Raw genomic sequence first — 27,722 nt, forward strand, 5'->3', positions numbered from 1 at the left:
AGGATATAAGTTAAGGGGCCAGGCAAGCTAAACATGTATCATCATCACAGGGATTTTCCTCAGTTCCTTACAGCAAAAACAAATAACTATTTGGGAGATGAAAATGCTCTAAAATTGATTGTGGTTATGGCTACACAACTCCATGAATATTCTAAAAACCATTGAGCTTTACACTTCAAATGGGTGAATTGTGTAATATGTGAATTAAACCTCAATAAAGCTGTTATTTTTTAAAATGAGTAACTTTTTAATCCACTAATATCAGGTTTTATAAATGCTTTAATTTTACATTAGGCTTTTCAGGCTTACTAGGTTTCAAAATAAGCAGGAAAACAGAGAAAAAGTGTATTTTATTGGTATTTAGACCTAGCACAGTTCAAATCAAATAAAATGGAACAGAGCAACTTATTTACTCTAATTGAATATAACATATAAACAATTTTTTTAAGTTTCTGTCTATTTTACCATCAGATGATAGTGTTCATGCAAGTACAATCATGACACTGTCCTTCCGGGCCCATATCATAGCACCACCTTTTATTTGCAGTACTTGATATAAATTTCATTGTCAAACATATCTTGCTTTAGCAATGTAAACATTTGCTACAAGTAAACTTTAAGAGGTAAAAGTGAATGATACTAATGAATAAATCAAAATAGAACTGAGCGTCACATGATAAAATTCAACAGAATATTAGATAATACTGTTTCAATAAGAACTACAACTTAATAAAGTTCACAAAATGGAAGCAAAAACCAAAAGTAGTGTGTAAACTCCCAAAATAGTTTAAAATACTGGAGGATATAATGTAAAATTTACCTCAGAAAAACAAAGGGAAACAACAAAACCATGCAGTGAATACCAAATTTGGTTTAGAAGTTACAGAAGTCCTTTTACTGCAAAGCCTTTCTAAAATGTACTGTGCCAAACTGTTTATTTTCTATCTCCCTTTATAAAAAAATTATCACTTTTAATCACATAGTTGAATACTTTGTGGGAATTTCACATATGTTGCCAACTGTGGAATTGTTACCCAAAAACTTTCATCTCTAAACTATTTTTTCAAATGACCAAAACATTAAATTATCTTCATAAAAATTACCATACATAAAGTCAAATAATTCCTAAACAAATCATCATAAAAATAAATCTGCCTTAACAGAGTAAATACAGAAATAGTGTATACATAAGTGCTGAAAATCACAGAAAAATATTCAATGAATAGGCAAAAATTCTCACATTTATCATTACTGTTGATGATTTGCTTTACTTTTTGGTTAAAATTAAACAAGTTTTCAAAATGTCAAAACATTCAGTGCCACTTTGAATTTGTCTGCAACATACAAATGAGTTATATCTCTGTAGTACAAGGCAGACTCTATTTTTACTTTTTAACATAAGTTATAAAGACCTCAAATTTCTAAAACCAGTTATAATACTGTGACAAGCAAAACAAATTTGTTCTTATTGCTCTTATATTCTAGCTTAATCTATAAACATGAACATTTTTCCATTTGTTGTCTCAAACCATACTAATACAAAAAGAGTCTAGAGAGATCTCTCTGTTAGTTTCCACAGATTAACTGAAAAAAGGGGGAAAAAAAGAAACTGAAATATTATTTCATCTTCTTAAGTGTTCTTAATATGTTTAGCACATCAAGCAGCACTTGACACAGCAAGTTTCTTTAAGTGATCCATAAACACTTGTAAACTAACATCATCTGTGAGAATAGGTGCTCCAGACTCCTAGAGGAAAAGAAAGATATTTTCTATGATTAAAACACAGGAGATGATACCTTATATAAACAAATGTGTAAAAAAACAGACAAGGAAATCATTTTAAGCAGAATGTCTATGCTCCCTGTTGTAATAATAAAGAATCTGCTGGCCTTTGTCCCAGATTCCTGTTCCCAGACTCCTGAGAGGGGAACTACATCCTTAGAATTTCCTGAAAGTAGTATCTGTTATTCATGAGCCCCTCAGATCACACCTGAGTTTATGCTATGAGATGAGATGACTCAGGATAGGGACCAGTCACCAGAAAGATCAACCATGTAATTAGATGCCTGGGCTTTAAGAGAGCCTGACCTCCAGGGAGGAAGAGATGCAGGGCTAGAGATTCAATCAATCATGCCTAAGAGAAACAAAAGCAAAAACAATAAAACCACTGGATACCAAAGCCCAGCGGAGCTTCCTGTTTGAGGAATACATCAATGTGCTGCAAGGGTGACGCACCCTGATTCCATGGGAAAAGGGCACAGAAACTCTGTATCTGGGACCCTCCCAGACCTTGCTGTCTCTTCCTTTAGCTGGACCTAACTTGTAACTTTTATACTAAAACTGTAATCATAAATATAGTGCTTTCCTGAGTTCTGTGAGTTGTTCTAGGGAATTACCAAACCTGGGGAGGGGGGTTATGGGAACCCACCCCCCACCCACTCTACCCACCCACTGCCCACCCCAGCACCCTCCCTTTCTCACCACCCCCCACACACACGGATTTGTAGCCAGTTGGTCAGAAGTGTGGGTAACCTGGGATTCGACTTTCGGCTGGCATCTGAAGTCGGGGCAGTCTCGTGGACCATGTCCTTTAACTTTTGGAGTCTGCACTAACCCCATGTGGTCAGAGTCAGATTTGTACCGCAGTTTACCAATTGGCCTTACATTAGCTCCATACCCAACTTAATCTTTAAAGTAGTAAAGTGTTCATTTGTCTTGAATGTATTGGTGTTTTTATCACTACTAAGAAATAAGTCTCCCTTATTGCTGCCTGTTTACTAAAATAAAATTCCACTCACACATTTTAGCAGAACCGCCAGATGGAAGGAAGAGAATTTATATCATTTTTAAAATAAACTATACTTATATATTTTCATTCAAGTAATTTTAATTGATTTCTGTGGGTTCTAAGTAATTAACAAGGGTTAGGGAAAATTCCTAACTTCTATTTTAATAAAAACTGTGTTGATTACCTTAGTAATCCAATCCACTAATAATGAAATTTTATTGTAGCAAGAAAGTTTTTCTAGAATATTTTATATCTGGATTTTTTTTTTTTTTTTTTTTTTTTTTTGCGGTATGCGGGCCTCTCACTATTGTGGCCTCTCCCGTTGCGGAGCACAGGCTCTGGACGCGCAGGCTCAGCGGCCATGGCTCACGGGCCTAGCCGCTCCACGGCATGTGGGATCTTCCCGGACCGAGGCGCGAACCCGTGTCCCCTGCATCGGCAGGCGGACTCTCAACCACCGCGCCACCAGGGAAGCCTTCTATATCTGGATTTTTAAAGTTTTCACCTGATATCCAGTTTCTTATTTATCAGTATATATAAAATACCTAAAACAAGGAAATTAAGTAATTTTCAGAGGATACCAGCAAGTTAGTGGCAAATATGAGCTCTGACTTTATAGGTCTTGTGGTTCTAGCCTGGCATAGCCACAGATATGTCATAACCTCTCCTGAATACTGGAAAATCAATTTTATTATGTGTTTTCATATGTGAATTTATAAGAACTTGAAAAACTTGATAATGAAGGGAGACAACAGCACTGGAATTAAGAGCTCCGAGTTTGGAGCCTGACTGCCGAGCTCACATCCTGGCTCTGCCACTTACTTAACCTCTCTGAATCTTAGTTTCCTCATTTGTAAAATACAGATAATAACAGAACCTATTTCACGTGGTTGTTATAATGATTAAATGAGTTAAACTTTGTAAAGCAAACACAACAATACCTGACACACACAGTAGGCATATAACATTATTATTATTATACCTGAATTTTTTGCATTTTACACATTTTCCACCTCAATTCACCCAATCCCAGATCTATTTCTCCTAGTCAAGACAAAATATACATGGATTTTCTAATTCATATACTGTGATCTTATTTGAAGTGATTAATACGAATGCTCAACTCAATCTTATCAAAAATTTGCAGTTGATTGATCTCAACTTTACAACTGCACTCTTTTTCTCTTTAAAATATATTCAGGATTAAGCAAAAAGTTCCAAGCTTTATATCATTTAGTATATGAAGCACTATAGCAACAGAGACCTCCAGCACCCTGTCACAGAAGCAGTGTTGCAGTGGTGCCCTCTTCAGGCCATCCGTGGATAATACTTACACTGGGTACTTGATTTCTGACGAAAAGAAAACTAAGGTATTAAATTCCATAATTTTTAGTAAAATGCTTGGCTACCATGTTAACGCCCTAAATTTCAATCATCAATTTAGCTTAATGGTTAAAAATTCTGATTCTGGGGTTAGAATGACCTAGGTTCAAATCCAGACCCTGTCACAGTTTAGCTGTGTGATTTGAGGTAAGTTAACTTAACCTATATAAGCCTCAATTTCCTCTTCTGAAAAATAGGATTAATAGTACTCACCTCACAGGAGTGTTTTAACAAATAGAAGTGTATGAAAATCTTAGCATAATGACTAAAACACAGTACAGACTCAGCTTATTAGCTATTATTATCTATAAAAATATTAACATAATTTCTCTTACAAAAATCATAGGTCAAAAAAGACCTTAGGGCTCTTGGTTTCTTTCTTACTTCTAATTAACATATTTATTTAATTTTGACATTTCAAACAGCATTACAGGAAAGGGATGTTTTCAAATTTAACAAAATATAAAGACTGAGAAACACTGATTTAAATATGTCAGACCAAAATTTCATTGTTTTTAGACACATGAAAAAGTTTAATACAAATGAAAGATTTTTCAAGTAGTTTGGAACCAATCTTAAAAAAAGAAATGGTCTAAGTAAAATCCTATAGAAATTTTTTTGTTTTGTTTTTGTAAGAATCTATTCATAAAAGATAGGATCAAATGTCAGCTTCCCCCAAAGGTGTAACTGTAACTAATTCCTAAATTTTGCTAAATCAAATGCATTTCTGGGGGCTTTCCCTGGCGGTCCAATGGTTAAGACTTCGCACTTCCAATGCAGGGGGAGCAGGTTCAATCCCTGCTTGGGGAACTAAGACCCCACATGATGTGCGGTGTGGAGTGGCCAAAAAATTACAAAAATTTTTAAAGTGTATTCCTGGAAAAGATGATTATATTTTCTAAAATGCAATAATGAGAAGAAACCCAAACTGTCTTCAACTGCCTCTTTGAGGAAAACACTTTATAAAAAATCTAAGGAGAGGCAGACCTGATAACAATGTAATTAAAACCACCATATAGTATAAGGACATAATTTAACTTAATGACTATAAATATTTAAACAACTTTTTATCAAATCAATAAAAAGAATTCACTTAATAACAAGTACACTTAAGTTTCTCCAAAGGTGATGGCTTTCAAAACTGAGTACTGAATAGATGAATGGGTGGATGGATAAACAAATGAGTGAATCAGATAAACAAGATGCATGTTTATTCCTTTGCCTGGGATTTCCTTCTCCATCATATTCATCCAATGAAATAATCTCCATCTTTCAGGGTCTGGCTTAAGTGTTAGGGCTCTTGTTCATGTCTCTAATGCCCCTACTTCCAGGCAGTAATAATTAAACTTCAGTTTAAAAATAGGTTTTCTTTCCTATCTTAAATATCTTTAGAGAGACTTTTTTTCCAGTGATAAAAAGGAAAACTAATAACTAATATTTACTGAGTATTACTGGGCATATCAAGTATGTGTCATCAAACTCTATAACAGACAAGGAAGAGAAGGCATAGGAAGTTTAGTAACCTGCAGAGTTTTCAACTACCAGCCCAGAATGATGCCTCTCCATGTTTAACAGCTCAACAAGTTCTTTACTTTATATGCCTTCCATCTACATCTCCATGCTGTAATTTAAACCTCCCCAAACAAGGAACAAGCCATTATTTCCATGAACTAAACCATGTTTTTTTAATGCAGAAATTCAGCCACAAAGAGATAGGTTTTATTTGGTCTTCATAATGTGAGCTCACAACATTTTGCTAATTGAATTATGTGTATGACAACAATCATCTGGAGGGGAGGAACACTACCCCCTTTAGAAAAGGATTTGTGTACCCTCCCCACAAACCCTAGTCTGCCATATCCCGCTGCCTCCAGGTATTGCTTTTTGACACTGAGAGTCAAGTTTTCTTATATGCAGCCAGGTTCACTCATTTGTTCACCTGGTCCCTAGGGGCATGTGAATATGTGACCCCTGACAAGTACTATTTTAAAGTATCCTGCAATCCTTTAACCTCCCCTTCATATTGATTATTCACCATTTCCATTAACTCTATTAACTTTATTTACTGGTGCTACTTTTCTATATTCTTGTGATTTTTTTTTCTTAAATAAGTTCTTCTTAAGTTGTGGGATCCAGAACCAAAACCAATACTCAGTTAACTAGAGTTAAGTATAATGGAAAGTCTGATTCATGGTACATCCTGTACTCCAAACTTCCACAGCACAGTAATATTTGGCTTTTTGTTCCCCCAGCAACTGGAAGAGGGTGAGGGGTGATATTGAGAGTCTATACGTATATGTATTATATGGGCACAAATTTTTCTCACATGTGCTATGTGTACCCTTTGAACGCCTTCCAAGAGTAAGTTCCTTTCTTTGCTGTAAAAAACTCCTCACCTTTCAGGACTTTTAGATCGTGAATTCAATTTATTTATCTATATCACGAAAGCTTCTTAACTCCTAAAGCATCTCTCTGTTCTCCTGTCCAGATCTATTATAGTCAATATATGCTATGTTTAAGGTACTGTGGAAAGTCAAAGATGAAAATGACACAGTTATCACCCTTAAGTAATTTATAATCTAACAGGAGAAACAAGTGTCATCAGAAATAGATGAAAAAAGGGGATGGGGATGAAGCGCCAGGGATATTACACAATATCCAGTCATGCAATCACAGAAAAGGTTTCATGGAGTCAGTAAACTTTGCACTGAGCCTTGAGGGATGGCTATGATGTGTTACAAGTGGTGATAGGGACAAGTCACATGCTCAGTGTATTCAGAGTGGAGTAAGAAGTCCAGTTTGGCTAAAAAGACTAAAGAGTAGCTAAAAGTGGACAAAGCTATTTGGAGCATACCACAAAGGACCCTCAATAGCAATATAGAACTTCTATGTAACTTAGTAGAGGGTTATTAAAGATTTCTAGGCAGTGCTTTGACTTAGAACGGCTTTAGGGGGACCACTCTGGCCAGTGCCAAAATGGAGGAAAAGGCTGAAGCCCCAAGAGCAGGTAATTCCAACAGTCTATGTGAATAGTAACAAGGGCCTGACTTCGATTAGTGACAAGGAAAGGAGGGAATGGACAGGGAAAATAAGTCAGTAATTAGGGGCAGAAAGGAGAAGATGTAAATGACTAAAGTTCCAAGCCTTGGGAATTGAGAGAACAGTGGGGCCCTCTATAAAAATAGGAAAGTCAGTCAGTACAAGATAGTGTGAAAGAGTTCAAGTTGGGGCATGCTGCTTATGAAACGTCTACAGAAAACTCTAGTGCTGTGCAGCAGGCAGTTATAGAAATTCCAGTCTATAGGTCACTGTGAAGCCAAACCAAAGATGGAGATTTACAAGTTAGCCTCAGATGAAAGATGAAGCCATAGGAGTGGATACAATCACCCAGAGAAACAGTGAATGTACAGAATTCAAGGCAAACTTTTTTTTTTTTTTTGCGGTACGCGGGCCTCTCTCACTGTTGTGGCCTCTCCCATTGCGGAGCACAGGCTCCGGACGCGCAGGCTCAGTAGCCATGGCTCACGGGCCCAGCCGCTCCACGGCATGTGGGATCTTCCCAGACCGGGGCACGAACCCGTGTCCCCTGCATCGGCAGGCCGACTCTCAACCACTGCGCCACGAGGGAAGCCCAAGGCAAACTTTTGAGGCACCTCTATATTCAAAGGAAAAGGACCTTAATCCCAATTACTGCTTTGTTGCTCTTCTAACCAGCCTGGACTCCACAGTCAGTTATCTAACATCGTTCTCAATTATTCTACTCCCTTTGCTGTGTCCATCTTTCTTACCTCCAGTCCTAAATTAGCCCCAATGCAATGTCTGAATTACAAAGCACGGCTAGAGAACATTACAGAAGCATGCTCAAGAAACTGTTAGTAAAATAAAATGGACCCTCACCATGCTGTAAAAGTCTTTTATTCATCTTCTGTTGCTTTCTTATATTCCCTATAGCTGTTTTTAATCTTTTCTATTTTCTAGTTCTTAACCCCAGCATTTCTCTCTCTTAGCAAATAATCTTTTACTGAAAAGAAACAGGCTTATCCAATGTGAGTTTTCTCTCCACCTCAAAATCTTTCTCTGTCTTCACCCTTCTTCTCACCCTTTGCTTTTGCAGAAAGAAATGTCCTGCCTCCTTACCAAGGCTTAACCACCACACAATGCGTGTGATCACACTGTCTCCTTTTGAGGATCTTAAACATCTATACACTGTTCTTTTGTGTCTCCCCTACATTAGCTCCTTACACTTGGTCCACAAATAAATTCTGTGCCCTTACTGTAGTAACAATCATCCTACTCTTCACTCAGGCTAAATTTGCAAAAGAATCATTTACACACACACACACACACACACACACACAGAATCATTTACACTTATGACCTCCACTTCTTTACCACCTACTAATTCCTTACAATCTATCTGCTACTCAACCACTATATTAAAGCTGCTTACCAAGGGCCAAAAATAACCTCCTAATCATCAAAGCAAGTGTCTGCAGCACCTCAATATTTGCTACTCCCTTCTTCTTCCTTCTATAACGTCCTCCCTCATCATTTAGGATGTGGTATTCTTCTAATTTTCCTTCCACTTCTCTGATTATTTATAAAATATTCCTACCACTTGTACTTCCTCAAGGTTTTATCTCATCCTTGCTTTGCATCTCTATTCTCTCCTTGGACAAGAATCCACTGTGATGACTCTAAGTATCACTTGTCTATGAATCCTTGCCCTGATCACCAAACCCAAATTCTCAACAATCTGCTCAATTTGGGCATCTAGATGGTATCTCAAACTCAAAGTCTAAACCCAAACATTTTCAGGAATTCCCTGGTGGTCCAGTGGTTAGCACTCTGCGCTCTCACTGCCAAGGGACAGGATTCAATCCTTGGTCAGGGAACTAAGATCCCACAAACAATGTGGCAAAAAAATAAAATAAAACAAAAAATAAAAAATAAATAAAATCAAACATTTTCTTTCCACCCTCCCACTTACTGGCACATGTTCTCCCCAGTTACCCAGGCTCAAAACCCCATATTACCTTGTTCTCCCTCAACAATTTATTTTTCAGAAATTCAAACCTAGAGAAAAGTACAATGAACAAACACCCACATACTCTAAACATAAAATCACCGATTAACATTTGCCACATTTTCTTTATGTTTCTATATATTTTTCCTTTTCTTTTTCTTCTTGTTAAATAACTTCTGCAAGTTGAAGACATCATGATATTTTACCCCCAAACACTTCAGGATATATCTCTCAAGATCGAGGACAATCTCCTACATAACCACAACACCATTATCACACTCAAGAAATTTAATAATATTATACTAGTATCTGACATATAGTCCACATTCAAATATCACAAATCATCCCAATTATGTTCTTTATAAGCTGTTCTCTCTCTCTAATCCAGAATTCAGTCAGAATTCACATTTTGCATACAGCTGTCTTGCCCTGGAGTAAGTTTTCCTTTCCTGCAACTTCTAATCAAATCTCACCGAGTCTACTTTTGAAATATCGCTCAGATCTACTCTTTTTCACCATCTCGTCTTCCTTCCCTTCCACTTGGATTACTTCGATAGATACAGTTTCAACCTACACACTGCTCCCAACTAATCTTAAGATTCGACTGTATTATCTAAGACTCAAATTTGCCCCTCTGTCCAAAAACCTTCAGTAACATTCCATTACTTACCAAATAAAGACTCAGCTCCTCAGTCCTCAGCCTGGCATTCAAGAGCCTCCACAATTTGGCTGCACAATACATTGCCAATTTATAGTTCTACTATTCATCCCTACGTGTACCCTTTACCTTACTCCATACTGTCTTCTCCCTAGAATTCCCTTCCTCATACAATTTCTACTTACTGGATTAATAACCACTCTAAAAGGAAATGTCTCTTTTTCTGAGCTCTATTCTGACACCCTCTCCTGCTGCCACCATGTGACCTCTTCCACTCCTCCTCGTCTATCGCCCTGTAATACTTTAAATCTTCCTAAAAGCACATAGCCCACTCGGCCTTGTACTTTAACTACTTAGGTATGTATTTTATTTCTAATATTAGACTACAAGCTCTTCAAAGGCAGCGGTGATCACTGTGGATCTTAAAGTACCAATACAGAGTCATGAAGATTGGAACACTGATAAATGTTGATATATTGTATCAAGAGGTAGGACTTCCACCAAATTAAAATATATTAATAATGATTTCCAGGCTTCCAGCCTCTCCTGCTCAACCACAATCCCTGACCACTCCCAGCTTACTGTGGCCTTTTATAGTTCATAGTCTAGCATTAAGCTTGAATCATCACCTCCTATCTCATATTATATACACTTTATTGCTTTTTGTCTCAAGGGTAAATTGTTAAGCTTGAAATATGAAGGGGTTCTATCTATTTGATATAATCACTTTTTTATTTTCTGTGGTGCCACCAAATGCTAATTCTATTTTCGACTCTTATTTTTTTATTACTTTTCCAACAGACATTACCAAATACATAGGAAAAAATGTAGCATTCACTAAAATAACAAACTATAATAACACAAAGAAATAATTTCCAACATCTGCTATTTACACTTACCTGTCCCCAGGCATACATATTATTATGAGTCTGTGAAGGGTTGACTTTCGAAAGCAGGAAACGCGCCTTAAAAGCAAAGAAGAAATAACATTATCCATCAAAAATAGATTTGGTCAATATAGGCTAAACAAATGTATTATACTATCTAAACTCAATTTTATTTAATATGTTTTGGTCAAATTAACTTTATTAAAATGCAACTTTAAAAAAATGAACTAAAGTTTGAAATATATAGGCCACTATATGTTACACATAAATAATAAATGTAACCTCTTCTCGCCAAATCATACATACATAATAACATTCATAGTAACAAATACAAATTGTTGAGTCCAAAACTCAGCATATAAAGATTATGTCTGCAACAATTATGATAAGGTTACTGTGACATTTACCAAATACCTAGTCTGAAGTGTCATCAGAGGTTGGAAGTCCCCAAAAATGATAAAAATAAAAGCCATGAAAACCTATACATGTTCTTTTACTTTAAACAATGACTCTCAAACTTTTTTAAACTGTAGGCTATTCCATGAGAGCACTTACCCAACGTTTTACCCATCTATCCACTATGCCTTATCATCATTAAATAATAACCAGAATAAAAGAGGAAGACAGCACTACATGTGGTGAAACATCAATGAGAGAACCAGTCATAAATTATTATTACATGTTGGAAGAACAAGGACAGTCCTGCCTTTTGAAATTTAGTACCGTATAAAATCTTTTTCTACTCTCAAAGTAGAAACACAAGAGCACTGGCTCACGAGTCAGAACGTCTGGATTCAAATCCCAGTTCCTCCAATTACTATGTTTCCTTGGCCACAAGTATCCTAAGTCTCAGTTTTATTATCTGTAAAATGGAGGTAACAATAGGACTGCTATGAGAATCAAATGAGAGAAGGTATGTAAAGTGCTAACTATCATCTTTGCAAATTCTCAATACAGGGTAGCTTCTATTATAGTAAAACCCTAATAATAATTGCTATCATTTCTGAATAATAGTTACTGATATTTATTACCTACTATGTAATACTGTGCTAGGCACTAGGGATACATTAATAAACAAAGCAACATCTGTGCTTTTAAGGAACAAGTGAAACAAACTTATAATAATCTATAATTAATTTATATAACTCTAATAAGAATTACAAGGGAGCAGTAAAAGTGTTTTAAGAGTGTATGTTAAGGGGTCCTGAGTCTTCTGTAAGGCCCAAAAGGGCTATGTGTATATGTACATGTATCTTATTTAATCCTCATAATTCTAAAAATTACACACCTTTTTACAATGCCATAATGCTTTCCTATTATATTTCCTAGAAAATTGAAATGATAGAATGAGGAAAACAGAAGAACATTATGTTACCACAAACCTCGTATTCATAGACTTTACCAGTAAGTAAACAGATTTAAGAAAAGTACACTAAATTATTTCCAAGTTGTTTATATCTTCTTGCTCAACTAAAGCTTGCATACCACCATAATGCCATCCTGGCTCCTTACTAGAGCTGGGCTAGAGGAAGAAGATGGGATAAACCACCAGCTTTAGACAGCTAGTCAATAATCTCACTGCTCTGCTCTCAAAGCTAAAGCAAAAAGCAAGCATACCTTCCCCTGGAAACCATCTGCCCATCTCCTTCCTTTTTTATGTGCCTGGTGAAGCAGTCTATTCAAATTAACGTCAGAAGGCAAGTAGGATCAACTCGTAAAACCAGCAACAAACAAACACACAAACAAATTAACAGTACTTACCTGACTGCCCCCATGTTCAGTGTCAATGTATCTCGGCATCGGAAATCTGGAGTGAAGGATCTCCTGTGCATCGTCCACTGGGGCTTGCAGAAGGTGGCGGAAATTTTCATATTCTGGCATGTCCTGGTATCCCGACTTACGCCACTGAGCTATGGTCTAATTTTACAACAGTTAAAAAATTATGACTTTTTTTCTTGCCTAACCAAAAACTTTAAGAGATTTTTTTCAAATGAAGCAATCTTCAGAAAATAAGAAAATTACAGAACATTATCCTATTTATTTTTTTTGAGTTACAAATTTTTTTAAGTTACAAATCCTAATTTCAGTATTCTTGAGTAAACAGATGCAAAATTAGGATATTTCTTCTCCTTTAAAAGTAAAAAGAAATAATAATTCAGCCAGAACAATTGTAAAACGCTATATTTATCATATTAATGTTAGCTAAAAGCTATCTACCTAAGTTTATGATAAATAAGGGGGATTTTCACTACAGAAGATTTCCTAGAGACTTCAAAATTAATGACCTACTATTATGAAGTCTGTACCAATGAAGTTACATTCTCCCAAGATACATAAACATAAAAACTTTAATAATAATAATAGCAATAATATTATAAAAATAATACACCTGTAAAAGAGCATCTGAATCAATTCTTTTATTAAGGAAAATGACTCCAAAAACCATGTAATTAAATCATCCACAACTTTAAACCTGGCTTGATTTCTAAGTTAACTGAATCAATTAACTGAATCAATCAATGTATACTCTATATTGCTTTATATCTCCATATTTAACAGAGGAACAGTCATCTGCATTTCTGATTTCTCATTTAAGCACATTAATGAGCTATTGAAGAAACAAAAGTACAAAAAGACAAAAGATATAAGCAAAAAACCTAGCTCTGTCATATCATAGACATTACTCTTAAAAGGTAAACAGCACTAGTAACTGGTATCAATTAAAAATAATAATCAATAGGTCTTTAAAAGTCCTGGATAATATCACTTAAAGTAATATTTTGAATAAGGTCTTCACCATTACAGTGCAAATCTAAAATCATTTACAATTAAAACACTGGAAAAATATATCTGCTGAAGTTACTAGAATACTAGACTATAAGCTTGAGTGTAGGTTTGTGAAAAAAAAGAGATCTGTATCTCTCAAAGAATCTAGATTTACACATATCTTATAAAAGTGGAAATAAAGCTTATCATAGAGGAAACACTAATCATATAGTAAAGGGGGAAAGCTTCTATGAATAAAAAGACTTTATTGAACCTACGTGCTTCGCTTTAAATGCTATGGACTCTTACCTCACCATGATAAATCAAAATCTGGAAAAATGTGTCCATGAGGAGAATACGATCTGCAAGAATGCTGCTGCTATCAAGAAGAACCGGCTGACACAAAGAAAACAACGAAAGAGGAAACAGGAAAACATAATTAAAAACATAAAACTGATCTTTCTAGGATATTTTAAATTTTTTAATTTATTACCTTATTACATAAAACCTCTTAGTATTATGAATTCTCAAAGTATATTTCAATTTAACTTTCTGAGGAATCTCTAAACTGAAGTAACAATTGAAAAATAGAGTCCAGTCAAGAGGAAAGAGTCTAACTGATGGTGGCACCACTGAGTGAGAGGGGAAAGGCTTGGGAAAGAACAAATTTGGAGATGGAAAAATAGTACTGAATATGAAATAGAAGGAAGTGGCCTGAACTTGGGTATCACATGCACAAAGATGGTAATTAAAGCTATATGGTGAGACTGCACCACTTAGAGAAAGGGAAGCTAGAGAAGAAGTCAGAGATTGAGCCCGGAGCACGCCAAAACTTAGAGGTCGGAAAGGGAGAAACCAGCAGGGAGAGACTGAGAAGGAACAGGCAGTGAGGAGGAGGAAAACCAGTAGGTGTTGTAGGTGTCAGAGAAGCCTAGAGCAAAAGGTTTTCAAGGAAAATCCTCAAGGTAAATATTGTTGAGAGTTCCGGCAAGATGAAGGCTTTGGTGACCTTCATAAGAGTTGTTTCAGTATAATTTTGGGACAAGAGGAGTTCCCTGGTGGCCTAGTGGTTAGCATCCTGAACTTTCACTGCTGTGGCCTGGGTTCAATCCCTGGTCAGGAAACTGAGATACCGCAAGCTGCACGGCGCGGCCAAATAAAAAAAATTAAAAAATTAGGGACAAGACTCTGACTAATATAGGTTGAGAAGAGAATGTGACATGGGAACATATAGACAAGTAACTTTCTGCATTTAGCTGTGACTGGGACCAGAGAAATGTGGTGGCAATTAGAGAAAATGTGAAGTCCAGGGGCTTTTTGTTTAACACAAGCGCTATTAAGGTTTCTATGTTAATGAGAATGATCCTGATGAGAGAAAGTGATGATGCAGAAGAGAAAGAGGATAACTTCAAAAGCAAAGTCTTAAGAAAGGAAGCTAATGGGATTCACGGATTAAACAGAGAGTTTGAAATTTGATAGGAGTAGGCAGTGGGATTCCAACTTTCTTCTAAACAGTTTTCTACATTTTCCAGATGTCTACAACTTACATATATTACTATGATGATAAGAAAACAAGTTACTTCTAAAACTTTTTTCCTGATTCAAAGAACTACAAAACCAAACATAGACCAACATATTAAAAATGCATTTTCTAGAAAAGTAGAAACTATGACAAATTACTTTAAAAATTATAGTAACAAAATACAACATTTTAAGGGACTTCCCTGGTGGCGCAGTGGTTAAGAATCCACCTGCCAATGCAGGGGACATAGGCTCAAGCCCTGGTCCGGGAAGATCCCACATGCCCTGGAACAACTAAGCCCATGCGCCACAACTACTGAGCCTGTGCTCTAGAGCCCATGAGCCACAACTACTAAGTTTGTGTGCCACAACTATTGAAGCTCAGGCGCCTAGAGCCCGTGCTCGGCAACAAGAGAAGCCACCGCAATGAGAAGCCCGTGCACCACAACGAAAAGTAGCCCCCACTCGCCACAACTAGAGAAAGCCTGGGTGCAGCAACAAAGACCCAACGCAGCCAAAAACAAATAAATAAAAAATTAATTAATTAATTTAAAAAAATACAACATTTTACCCACTATTTTTTTACAAAACAGTGAATAAAGGCATCATTAGAGATCATTAATCAGTAGATATTATAAATATTCTCTTTATAATAACCTTTCCTAAAGTATTATTTTCATACTTTTAAGTAGTGTAACAGATAATTTTAACCTTAGAACGGAAAAACTCTTTATTTAATAATAGGTTAAAATAAGTGTGACAGTTTTCTAAGAAGGCAAAATGTATGATTTTATCACTTTTTTAAGTATATCTTTATAATCAACTGTATCTTTTGTTCCAAAAAGACTATAGGAGAATGAAACTATATTAAAACAAGAAGTTCTGTTTAGACAGAATGCACTAATTGTCAGACACTAAACTCTGGAATACAGTTTCTAGAATCATCACTACCTCTAGACATTGTTAAAGACATAAGAATAATCATGAGCCCTATAGGATTTAATCAACTAAACGACTAGACAAAATGATCTTTAAAAAGTCTCTTCTACCTCATTGTTGTTTTATTTTTTAATGATTTCCTAATATAGCCTAGCATTGTATATAGCATATAGTAAGCACTCATAAATATTTTTAAGTGAATATATGAATAACTTAAGATAACTACACTTGAATTAAATTCTTGTATTTAATAACTATATTTAAAGAAAAACCTAGTTGTTTTATTTTTTTAATAGCACACATCACAGTAACAAAACCAATTTCTTTTTCTGTCCCTCTTACCTCTGGTGGTCCACTAAAAGAATATGCATACAGAATAGGCTGAATCATGATTAGAGACTGGGTCAAATCTTGACGCATAAAATGGTGACGATAATATGAACTCTCGTCAGGACTATTGTTAAACACTTGCAAGAAAGGAGATCTTCTTAAATGAAACATAAACTATAAGATAAAACATGTGAGATAGCTTTTACTGATTTTAATATTACAACAGAAGTTTACTACTACAAAAGCATTTGATTACAACCATTAACACAATAAAACAACACCTTACAATAAGAACATTCTAAATTGTATTTCTCAGAAAGAATCTTACTCATGATATTTATCAGTTACTTAAAAATATAATTCAACAACAACTTAAACATTAAAGAAAAAAAGATGACTCAAAAGGAAAACAAGAATAGGGACAAAAACCCCTCACTCAGATCTAAGTTATTAGAGACTGATGCTAGGTGATGCATTAGCAGCAACCTTTGTTTTTATTCTTCATCTCTCTGTCCACATCTCTGAGTCTTTTTATTTCTATTCATTACCACCACCAAAAGACTCTAAGAGAACATAAAAATAGATTAACAGATAGATCCCCAAAACTGCACCAGTTTAAAAAAAAAGGACATATATACCCACTTATTTCTTAATATTTAAGGTCTCCTTTATCCTTAAGAAACATTCTCTAGACTTTGTTTCATAATTTCTTTCTCCTTTCATTTTCTCCCCTTCTACCTACTCCTCATGTGAAAGACATCAAAAAGGGGGTGAATTAGGCCTGAATGAAGGACAGCTACACTGTCCTTTGACACCAGGGGTCTTTGATATAATCAATAGGATCAGCTCCAAAATACTCCCATTTGTCTTTTAGTTACTTCTCTCAACTTCCTTCAGCCCTCAGGTCTCAAGTGCCTACATGCTGCCCTGCCTGGGACTCATTCCACAGCTCTCTCCCAACACATGCCACTCATTGAAATTCTTATTCCTGTTCCTTTTTTCAGTGATCCATAATTCATGGAGAGGCTCTCTCATCCCTTACCACTTCAATCATTCTTGTTTACTTACAAAAATGTATAATTGGTAAATCTGGGGGTAAATATTTTATAAATGAAGACCTCCCTTAGATTTAGTTTATGTCACCTTTTAGAAGATCATAAGGCTTTGAAAACCCAAAGAAAAAAGCACTTCTGGGTCCTCTGGCTCTCTACTTTCAATGAGAGGAAAAGATGGGATGCCCAGATCTCTTGGAAGATCCAAAAGCCCAAAGAGAAGGCTTGGAGAGGGAGAGAAGAGAAAGTAAGGAAAGTGTGGAGAATTTAGTCAAATAGTTAGACTAATGCCCTCAATTCCCTTTCCTATTAGTTTCTCTATGAAGATGAGGCCTGAGAATTCCCAAAACACAAAGGGTTGCCTCCCTTAAGACAAATAGACCCTGCCTTTTCCTAGCTCCCCAAAACCTCAACCAGAGATTTAGGAAAGTCTCCCCCTATAAACATGGAGCTTCTAGATTACAGATTACTAAAAGATTTTCAAAAAATAAGTATAGCTCTTATACTTCAACTTAATAAAGTTGAAGCTTTGAACAAATTTTTTGTGAGCAAAAATTTGAATTTCCACATCTCAATATTAATCATCCTTCCAGACTGAGCTAAAACAAAACACTACCTCTTCTATAAAGATATATCAGGGCTTCCCTGGTGAAGCAGTGATTGAGAGTCCGCCTGCCGATGCAGTGGACACGGGTTCGTGCCCCGGTCCGGGAAGATCCCACATGCTGCGGAGCGGCTGGGCCCGTGAGCCTGCACGTCCGGAGCCTGTGCTCCGCAACAGGAGAGGCCACAACAGTGAGAAGCCCGCGTACCGCCAAAAAAAAAACAAAGATATATCAAATCATCCATTTGGAAGGATTCTTTAAAGTTTTCTTTAAATGTTATATATCTCTCATAGTATTTCTCACTTTCTTTTCTGTGTTATTTATGTATATTTCATATCTCACCCTTCAGAATGAAAGCTCCTTGAAAGTGGGATCCATGTCAGCCATCTCTATTCTCCTAAATTCCTTGCACATAGTATATACTCAGTTGAATAAATATTATCTCTATTACTCATCATATAAACAACCTAGACTTTTAAAAATATCTATCGAAATAACACATAGACTCCACTACCCAAGTGGAAAAGGTTCTGTAAGATAAATCAAATTAGCTTCTTTTCTATTTATCTGGGATGTCCCCATAAAGTTGTTCTCAGGCAATGAGACCATGCTATAAGACTAGCTGATTTGTAAAATTACTTCCTTTTGGTACTACTGTAATTAGTTAGATCCCTTATATCAGATGGAAAGCTAATCTGCTTCACACCTAATTCTACTCCACAGTAGGGTTCCAGTGTAAATTTCTACTCAACACAAATAAATGCTATCTGCAAGGCCATCATAAAAATACTACATACTTTTCACTAGCTATTCAAGCATAATACTAATTTCTTAACTATCTCAAAACTTAAAACCTAGCCAAAAGAATGACCCTATAAAATGAGTAATAAAAGACAACAGGAAAAGTGAAACCCAATGCTCCTGTCAACACTAAGAACACGGACCTTTTATCTACTTACCTGTGGATAAAGGGAGAAAGTTTCTGAAAATCTGAAGGAACTTGGATCATCTTTGTGATACTCTCCAAATTTCTGACACTAAATAAAATAAAACATGTTAGTAATATATTCCCTGGCACAGAGCTAAAACTTTGTCTATTTTTTTTTTCATACTCTATTTTTTTGAATGTTTGTCACTTTTAATTCAGGAACTATGAACAAACATAAACAATTCTGTTTAAAAAAAGAATTTCCAAATCTGTTCTGTATGATAACACACAAAATTGCTTGGGACACAAATTAAAGAGAGCAAATATGTCCCATCAGCTGCATACTCTATTTTTAAAGTTATTACTCTTTAGGAGGCAAGATACTTGATATAGGATAAAACTGGAATATTTACTTATAGACTTACCAAGAGAATGATTACAACCAAAGACATAAACTTGAATTTTGGAAACAAATAATACATTGCTCCAATGCAAAACAACTCATCTTAAAATGTTTGAATTTTTTTAACTAAGTGTCTCTGATAGCAAATAAAGAGCTCTTGGATGATGGCCAGAAGAGCTCAACAGGCACCCCCTAAGACTCTACTTAAAAAAGACAATAGTCTACTGACAGAAAGATGCACTATCAAAATACCATAGTGGCTCCAAAGGCAAATTGATGGTATAAAATTGGGTATACTAGAAAAAAGACCAAAAAGAAAGAACTGTTGAAGAAAATCAAGATCAACAGGTAAACCGGTAAAGAAGAAATGCAAAGGCAGAAAGTGGAAGGAAATCAAGGAGACACATACTCTAGCAACAGAGAAGTAAACCCTCTATGATAATGTGACAAAAGGCATCTAAATAACTGAGATAATCCACATGAGAAAGTGCTTAGCACAATGACTGACACTAAGCACTCAATAAATGTTAGCTTCCTCTCGTTCTTGAGCAAAGTCTCTGACCTGAAAAGTTTTTATAGTACTTATGTAACTGGTCTACTTCCTGGCAACGTTTATTGGTACTTGAATATGATCAAGGGCAAAAACAATAAGCAAAAAATAACAAAAGGTTCACTGTTGCAAGTAGTACAGGACTTTTACAGCCTAAAATGTTCAACTAAATAATTTATGTAGTTATCTGTGCCTTAAAGAGCACATACGAAGGCCTAATTGGTTTGATCACATTTTTTGGCTTCCAGGAAAAATCATTTCAGAACCACAGTTATCCAAAGGATAGAAAAGCTATAGTTGTAGCACTAATCCTCAGAAAATAGATCTTGGTATGTGGGAATAAGAATGTTTCTGTCTTCAAAGCCCCCTAATAACACTTCACTGACGAAACTTACAGAGTTGGATAATAATCTTCACTGTCCAGTATGAAAGCCACTAGCTATGATCCAATTTAAATTAATTAAATTGTATTAAAATCCAGTTCCTCAGTTGCACTAGCCATATTTCAAGTGCTCAAGAGCCACATGTGGGTAGTAGTTCCATAATGGACAGTGCCGAACACAGAACATTTCCACCACTGTAGAAAGTTCTCTTGGACAGTGCTGATCTAGAATATAAAAATACACTTGAGATCTAGAATATCAAACACATTGAAAAGATTTTGTGGAAAAGCCAACATGTCACACATTATCTGATTTGATTATAAATAAGATTGGTAACTTTTTCATGTTTATTCGTCACTTGCATTCCTTCTTTTGCTAATTCCTTGCTCATCACCTTTGCTCATCTTTTGCCCAAATACTACTGATTTGTAACAGCTCTTGTACATGAAAATTTTCACATTCTGTCATACATATGACAAATGTTGGCATGAAATTCTGCTAATAGTATTTTTACCACACAGACTTTTGTCTCATTTTAATGCAATAAAATCTTTTAATATTTTTATTTAATGGTTCCTGATTTTACCTTTCATGTATAAAATCCTTCTGCATCCAGAGGCTAAACACATATTAACCTATTTTTTGATAAATATCATCTATACTCTACCAAAGACAACAATATAAATTTTGTATAATATACACATACATAAATTTCTAATCTTTGGGTTACTTCTTAAAATTTTTTTGAACACTTATCAAATGCCCCAGCATTAGTTACTGGAATCATGAGGAGTAGTCCTTATTTACAACCCAAACAAAACACTAATAAAAATGAGCAAAAAGATTGAAGCATAAAGGAGGTATATCAAAGATCCACCGTTTGAGTTATTTAGAAGTAATAAGACTGGGCAGATAAAGCATCAGTAATACAATTTTCTTGAGGAAAATAACAACACTTGCAAGAAGTTTAGTCATGTCTTCAATTCAGCAATTAGTTATGCATAAAGCCATCCACATAAATGGGCCCAAAGGGTCACAGCATAACCTCTATAAGAAAATGGTAGGGCTTCCCTGGTGGCGCAGTGGTTGAGAGTCTGCCTGCTGATGCAGCGGACACGGGTTCGTGCCCCGGTCCGGGAAGACCCCACATGCCGCGAGTGGCTAGGCCCGTGAGCCATGGCCACTGAGCCTGCACGTCTGGAGCCTGTGCTCCGCAATGGGAGAGGCCGCAACAGTGAGAGGCCCTCATACCGCAAAAAAAAAAAAAAAGAAAATGGTAATGACAAAAGTGGTCCTCCTTAAAAACAGCACAACTGAAGTGCCTGGTCCCACTGGTATAGCAAGAAGAAAACCTAGCTGTGATAAAATTTGCAAGGAAAGCCCCAAGAGTCTTAAACAAGAGAGATTTCCTACGAATGAAATTTCCTGAGAAATGATTTCCTGAGAGATGAACTGTTTATCCATCGTAGCTAGCAGCACAGCTGAAGGGAGTAGTTAGTGGGTAAACCAAAGGTCAAAGATGAAAAAAATCAAATAGTAATTTTAAGTTATACGAAGATGTCATTCAGTAGAAAAGGTCAGAAGCCAAAAAGGTAAGGAAGGAACAGATCCATGAAGCCAGACACAAGATGGACCCAAACAAGAGTCTGAGAATGGAAGCAGCATATATCATGTGTTATACCGATATCTTAAGTGATTCTGACCAAGGAGAATGAAAGCTTATATTAAAGCTGTCAGAAGCAAATGTGGTACCAGCACCAATCTGGCCATATGATGCTCATTAGCTACAAAATAGTTTTTAAAAAGATGTTTATTTCTGGTTTTTTTCCTTCTATTTTATCTTATCTATTTTAATTGAGGTATAGTAGCTTTACAATGTTGTGTTAGTTTCTGCTGTACAACAAAGTGAATCAGCTATATGTATACATATATCCCCTCCCTTTTAGATCTCCCTCCCACGCTGCTGCCATCCCACCCATCTAGGTCACCACAGAGCACCGAGCTGAGCTCCCTGCGCTATACAGCAGGTTCCCACTAGCTTATTTTTAATTAAAATGACTCTTAGTCATCAAGAAAAAAAGAAAACAGTTATATTCACTATACCAAATTGAGGCAAGAAGTTTGTTAGCATAATTTCACAGGTTTTTCATTAGGAAAAAAATTAGAAAAGTGTAGTACCTAAGAGTTATTAATCCTTTCTCTGTTCGTGTTGCTATCATTGTTATAGTTGAAAATTCAGCAATAGGGAATCAGTACAAAAAATGAGGTTAGGGATTTCCCTAGTGGCACAGTGGTTAGGAATCTGCCTGCCAATGCAGGGGACATGGGTTCGATCTCTGGTCTGGGAAGTTCCCACATGCCACGGAGCAACTAAGCCTGTGCACAACTACTGAGCCTGCGCTCTAGAGCCCGAGAGGCCACAACTACTGAGCCCACGAGCTGCAACTACTGAAGCCCACGCACTCTAGAGCCCATGCTACGCAATGAGAGAAGCCACCACAATGAGAAGCTTGCGCCCCACCACGAAGAGTAGCCCCTGCTCTCCGCAACTAGAGAAAGCCCACGCCCAGCAACAAAGATCCAACACAGCCAAAAATAAATAAAATTTTAAAAAATTAAAAAATGAGGCTACATTATGTTAGCTACTTAGAATAGCTTCTATAACTAAGGTTCATCTGTCATCACCTGAAACTTCACTTCAATTGTACACTAATTTGATTCAACCAATTAAAGAAAAGAATGTAAAAACCATATTCCCACCACTTTTACCATATATTAGTCACTAGGGTTTCTATAAGAAACTGTGATCTTTTTAAAAATTATTTTTTGAACTTTGCACACCATATGATGCCAGCCACAGTGATGCAGTTTCCAGGTTATCCTGTTAGCAGTTTCATTGCTAACAGGATAACTGCCACGTGAGATCTTTTAGTCTCACGTGGCAGTAGGACTATATTCATTTGGATAACTCCATTCTCAGTTTTTGACACAAGACAAGGGGCGGATCATGGATAATTGATGAAACCTGTTTTGCAAAGAAAGCACAGCAATAGTCTGATGATATCAGCCTTTCCCTCTGAAACTACCTCCACCAATCCCCTCTTACACACAGTTGCCAGCTGACTCATGGAACAGACAAGCTATACTGCTGTGACAGACGAGCAGAGTATAATTTTCATTATGTCATGACTCGCCTGTCCTCTACCCTCAACTTGCTGCTGTTGTAAACGGTGCAAACTGCAGGATATGTAGCTTAGAATTGAATTATATTGTGAGATTTTTATCATTTTGTACTTTTTGCAACTGTCTCATTCAGTTATTTACAAGACCAAGTCTATGTTATATTTTATTAGCATTTGTGTTTTACAGGCATGTCAAACAATATGGCAATTTTTGAAGCTGAGGTGTGAGAAGAGAAAGATTCTAGACAGAAGCCTACAGAGAATTCCGAAGAATTACAATCTTCTGAGTCATTTCACTAAACCCATACAACAGAACACAGAAAAAGTCCATCTTCACACTGAAAGCTACTTACCAGTGGGTTTTATGTGGGGCTGATAAGCCAAGTTGTACTATCCAATTTTGTGTCATGTCATAACCTACAAATGTAGTACTAGCTCCAGCAAAATGGAAAAAGTACTTTACTACAAATCATAACCATTTGACAAATAAAGGTGCTGATCACTTCAAACAGCTTTTAGACTCTCAAAACAATAAAGCGTTTGTTAAAACAAAGTCACAATCAGTGAAAAGGCTCAGGAAGCAAGATACTTCAGAGCAAAATTTATTATCTAGAAAAGGAAAAGTCATATAGTTGATGAGTGCTAACAATGACATGTAAAATTACAGTAAGTAAAATGCTAGGACAAGATGAAGTCTGAGAAACTGAAAAGGTTCCATCTTAAAACAATATAACAAGTGGATGCATTCATGACATGTTACATGATGCTGAAGAGTTTTGTGTAAATTAGCTGAAAAATAACAGCTTCTCTATTCAGGTTGATGAGTCAACGGATTTCACCAATGTCATGTCAAGTTGCTAAATAATAGTGAAATTCAAGAGAACTTTTCTGCTGCCCTAAATAAGCAAAGGTCAAAAATATATTTAATGTTTTGATCCTCTTATATGGAAACAAAAGTCCACCTTGGAGGAACTATGTTGACATTTGTACTGACGGTGTCCAATCAGTGGTTGACTCCAAGAGAGATTTTATGCCTATTTGTTAAAAAAAGACAGGCTGATGTCGTCATAAGACTGCTTTATTCACAAAGAGGTGCTAGTGTAAAAACACCCTCAGAAATGAAAGAATAAAAGCTCTGGATGATGCTACAAAAAATGACTAACTTTATTAAACAAAGACTAGTTCCCTCGATAATGTTTTAAAAACTGTGTGAAAATCTAGACAAAGGGCACAAAAACCTCCTGCTACAAACAGAAATTTGATAGCTTAACAGAGAGAGTTCTCAACAGGCTGTTTGAGCTGAAGGGTGAACTGAAGAGGTACTTTCAAGGAAATTATAGGCCAGAATTTGCTGAGTGAAAATGAAGCATTAAGAACAGAACTTGGGACTTCCCTGGTGGCACAGTGCATAAGACTCTGAGCTCCCAATGCAGGGGGCCTGGGTTCAATCCCTGGTCAGGAAATGAGATCCCACATGCATGCCACAACTAAGAAGCCCGCGTGCTGCAACTAAGACCTGGTGCAACCAAATAAATAAATATTTAAAAAAAAAAAAAAGAAAGAACAGAACTAAGCATTCTAGGTCATAGTGAAAGTAATGGGCTCCTGACATGTTAAAAGCTCAAGTAAATCATCAGTATCAATAACTTTATTATCATACACTTTGGTAATCTAGATCTAGATAAAAAAGACTTGCCTATATTTTTATATGTTAATGTGTATAATTTTTATACCCTAATTAATTTCTCTTAAAATTTCCATTAAAATGAAAATAGAAAATTTAAACCACAGCAATGAAGGAAAATATGCAAAAAAGGAGTAAAAACAGATATAGTAATTTAGGATTAAATTGGGAATTAATTTCATATCAGCCCCCCAAAATAATAACAATAATAGGTTACATAATTGTCACTCTTTTATTTTAAGGAAAAAAGGCATTTTCATTTACTGGAAGAGATAAATTAACTCTGCTATTCATTAATATGCCTTTCTCAGCAATTTTATTAGGAGTCCCTCATACAGACTTTCAGTTACACTGTCAAGTACCATGAAAGAAAATAATTGACTACAAATAAATGCGTACAGATTTAGAACAGTATGATGTTTACTTCTTACCAGTCGAATGAGCTGTCTGTCTAGCCATCTAAGCACATCTGGACCTTCTTCTGTTTCTGCTCTATATATTGCCAGTCGAGCCATAAGAATGGCAGCTGCCTCCTGGTCAAAAGATGCAGCAATGTTTTGGATTTGAGTTTGAGCATCTGCCCAGCTAAAGACAAGAAGAAGAAAGCAAGAAGTGCTGCTAAATTATTATATTCATGATATCATAGTTGGCTGTCACACAGATTTAAATTTAAAACATACAGAAAATTACTTCAATATTTCAAAATTCCAACATTACCTAGAAAAATTAGCTTTAAAAAAAAATCACTAGTAGTAGTTTCAGTATAGTACTCACTGTTTTTCAGAAAAATATATCCAAACCTAATAAAATTCTCTAAAATAACTGTAAAGGTCGATTTCCAAACATATTCATTAAAACATTAAGATTTTTACATGTAAAAATGTGTGTGCATATGCACATAGATATACAAGTTGGTATATCAGACTTTAAAAATTCACTTCTTCAATTTTATAAAAGCAAAAATATGGAAATAGAAAAATAAAGTTTTCTCCCAGACTAAGTAATTGTCATTTACTAAACTGGAAAATGAATAAACTATCAGAATATTTTCTCATTGGTCTTTAGTTCAATTATTAGTGATAAAAATTAAATAATTAATATTATTATTTTTACATCTTCATTGGAGTATAATTGCTTTACAATGGTGTGTTAGTTTCTGCTTTATAACAAAGTGAATCAGTTATACATATACATATATCCCCATATCTCTTCCCTCTTGTGTCTCCCTACCTTCCACCCTCCCTATCCCACCCCTCTAGGTGGTCACAAAGCACCGAGCTGATCTCCCTGTGCTATGCAGCTGGTTCCCACTAGCTATCTATTTTAAGTTTGGTAGTGTATATATGTCCATGCCACTCTCTCACTTTGTCACAGCTTACCCTTCCCCCTCCCCACATCCTCAAGTCCATTCTCTAGTAGGTCTGTGTCTTTATTCCTGTCTTACTCTAGGTTCTTCATGACATTTTTTTTTTTTAGATTCCACATACATGTGTTAGCATACGATATTTTTCTTTCTCTTTCTGACTTACTTCACTGTGTATGACAGACTCTAGGTCCATCCACCTCACTACAAATAACTCCATTTCGTTTCTTTTTATGGCTGAGTAATATTCCATTGTATATATGTGCCACATCTTCTTTATCCATTCATCTGATGATGGACAATTAGGTTGTTTCCATCTCCTGGCAACTGTAAATAGAGCTGCAATGAACATTTTGGTACATGATCCTTTTTGCATTATGGTTTTCTCAGGTTATATGCCCAGTAGTGGGATTGCTGGGTCATATGGTAGTTCTATTTGTAGTTTTTGAAGGAACCTCCATACTGTTCTCCATAGTGGCTGTACCAATTCACATTCCCACCAGCAGTGCAAGAGTGTTCCCTTTTCTCCACACCCTCTCCAGCATTTATTGTTTCTACATTTTTTGATGATGGCCATTCTGACCAGTATGAGATGATAGCTCATTGTAGTTTTGATTTGCATTTCTCTAATGATTAATGATGTTGAGCATTCTTTCATGTGTTTGTTGGCAGTCTGTATATCTTCTTTGGAGAAATGTCTATTTAGGTCTTCTGCCCATTTTTGGATTGGGTTGTTTGTTTTTTTGTTATTGAGCTGCATGAGCTGCTTGTAAATTTTGGAGATTATTCCTTTGTCAGTTGCTTCATTTGCAAATATTTTCTCCCATTCTGAGGGTTGTCTTTTGGTCTTGTTTATGGTTTCCTTTGGTGTGCAAAAGCTTTTAAGCTTCATTAGGTCCCATTTGTTTATTTTTGCTTTTATTTCCATTTCTCTAGGAGATGGGTCGAAAAGGATCTTGCTGTGATTTATGTCATAGATGTTCTGCCTATGTTTTCCTCTAAGAGTTTGATAGTTTCTGGCCTTACATTTAGGTCTTTAATGCATTTTGAGCTTATTTTTGTGTATGGTGTTAGGGAGTGTTCTAATCTCAAACTTTTACATGTAGCTGTCCAGTTTTCCCAGCACCACTTATTGAAGAGGCTGTCCTTTCTCCACTGTACATTCCTGCCTCCCTTATCAAAGATAAGGTGACCATATGTGCGTGGGTTTATCTCTGGGCTTTCTATCCTGTTCCATTGATCTATCTTTCTGTTTTTGTGCCATTACCACACT

The 27,722-nt window shown here is 36.0% G+C and overlaps 1 protein-coding gene across 1 annotated transcript in view; it reads right to left on the reverse strand.

Moving 5' to 3' along the window:
• Positions 1 to 261: 261 nt before the first annotated feature.
• Positions 262 to 27,722, reverse strand: part of SEC23A (SEC23 homolog A, COPII coat complex component) — a 65,424-nt gene continuing 37,963 nt past the window's right edge. Inside the window, exons 14-20 of the mRNA XM_030854827.2 lie at positions 25,518 to 25,671; positions 18,916 to 18,993; positions 16,312 to 16,473; positions 13,819 to 13,905; positions 12,505 to 12,660; positions 10,756 to 10,821; positions 262 to 1,747 (exon numbers count right to left, since the gene is read on the reverse strand). Of these exons, the coding sequence (XP_030710687.1) occupies positions 1,658 to 1,747; positions 10,756 to 10,821; positions 12,505 to 12,660; positions 13,819 to 13,905; positions 16,312 to 16,473; positions 18,916 to 18,993; positions 25,518 to 25,671 (793 nt within the window). The 3' untranslated portion in view covers positions 262 to 1,657. The remainder of the gene's footprint in view (positions 1,748 to 10,755; positions 10,822 to 12,504; positions 12,661 to 13,818; positions 13,906 to 16,311; positions 16,474 to 18,915; positions 18,994 to 25,517; positions 25,672 to 27,722) is intronic.

This window comes from Globicephala melas, chromosome 2, assembly GCF_963455315.2.
Source record: "Globicephala melas chromosome 2, mGloMel1.2, whole genome shotgun sequence".
Lineage (NCBI taxonomy): Eukaryota > Metazoa > Chordata > Mammalia > Artiodactyla > Delphinidae > Globicephala > Globicephala melas.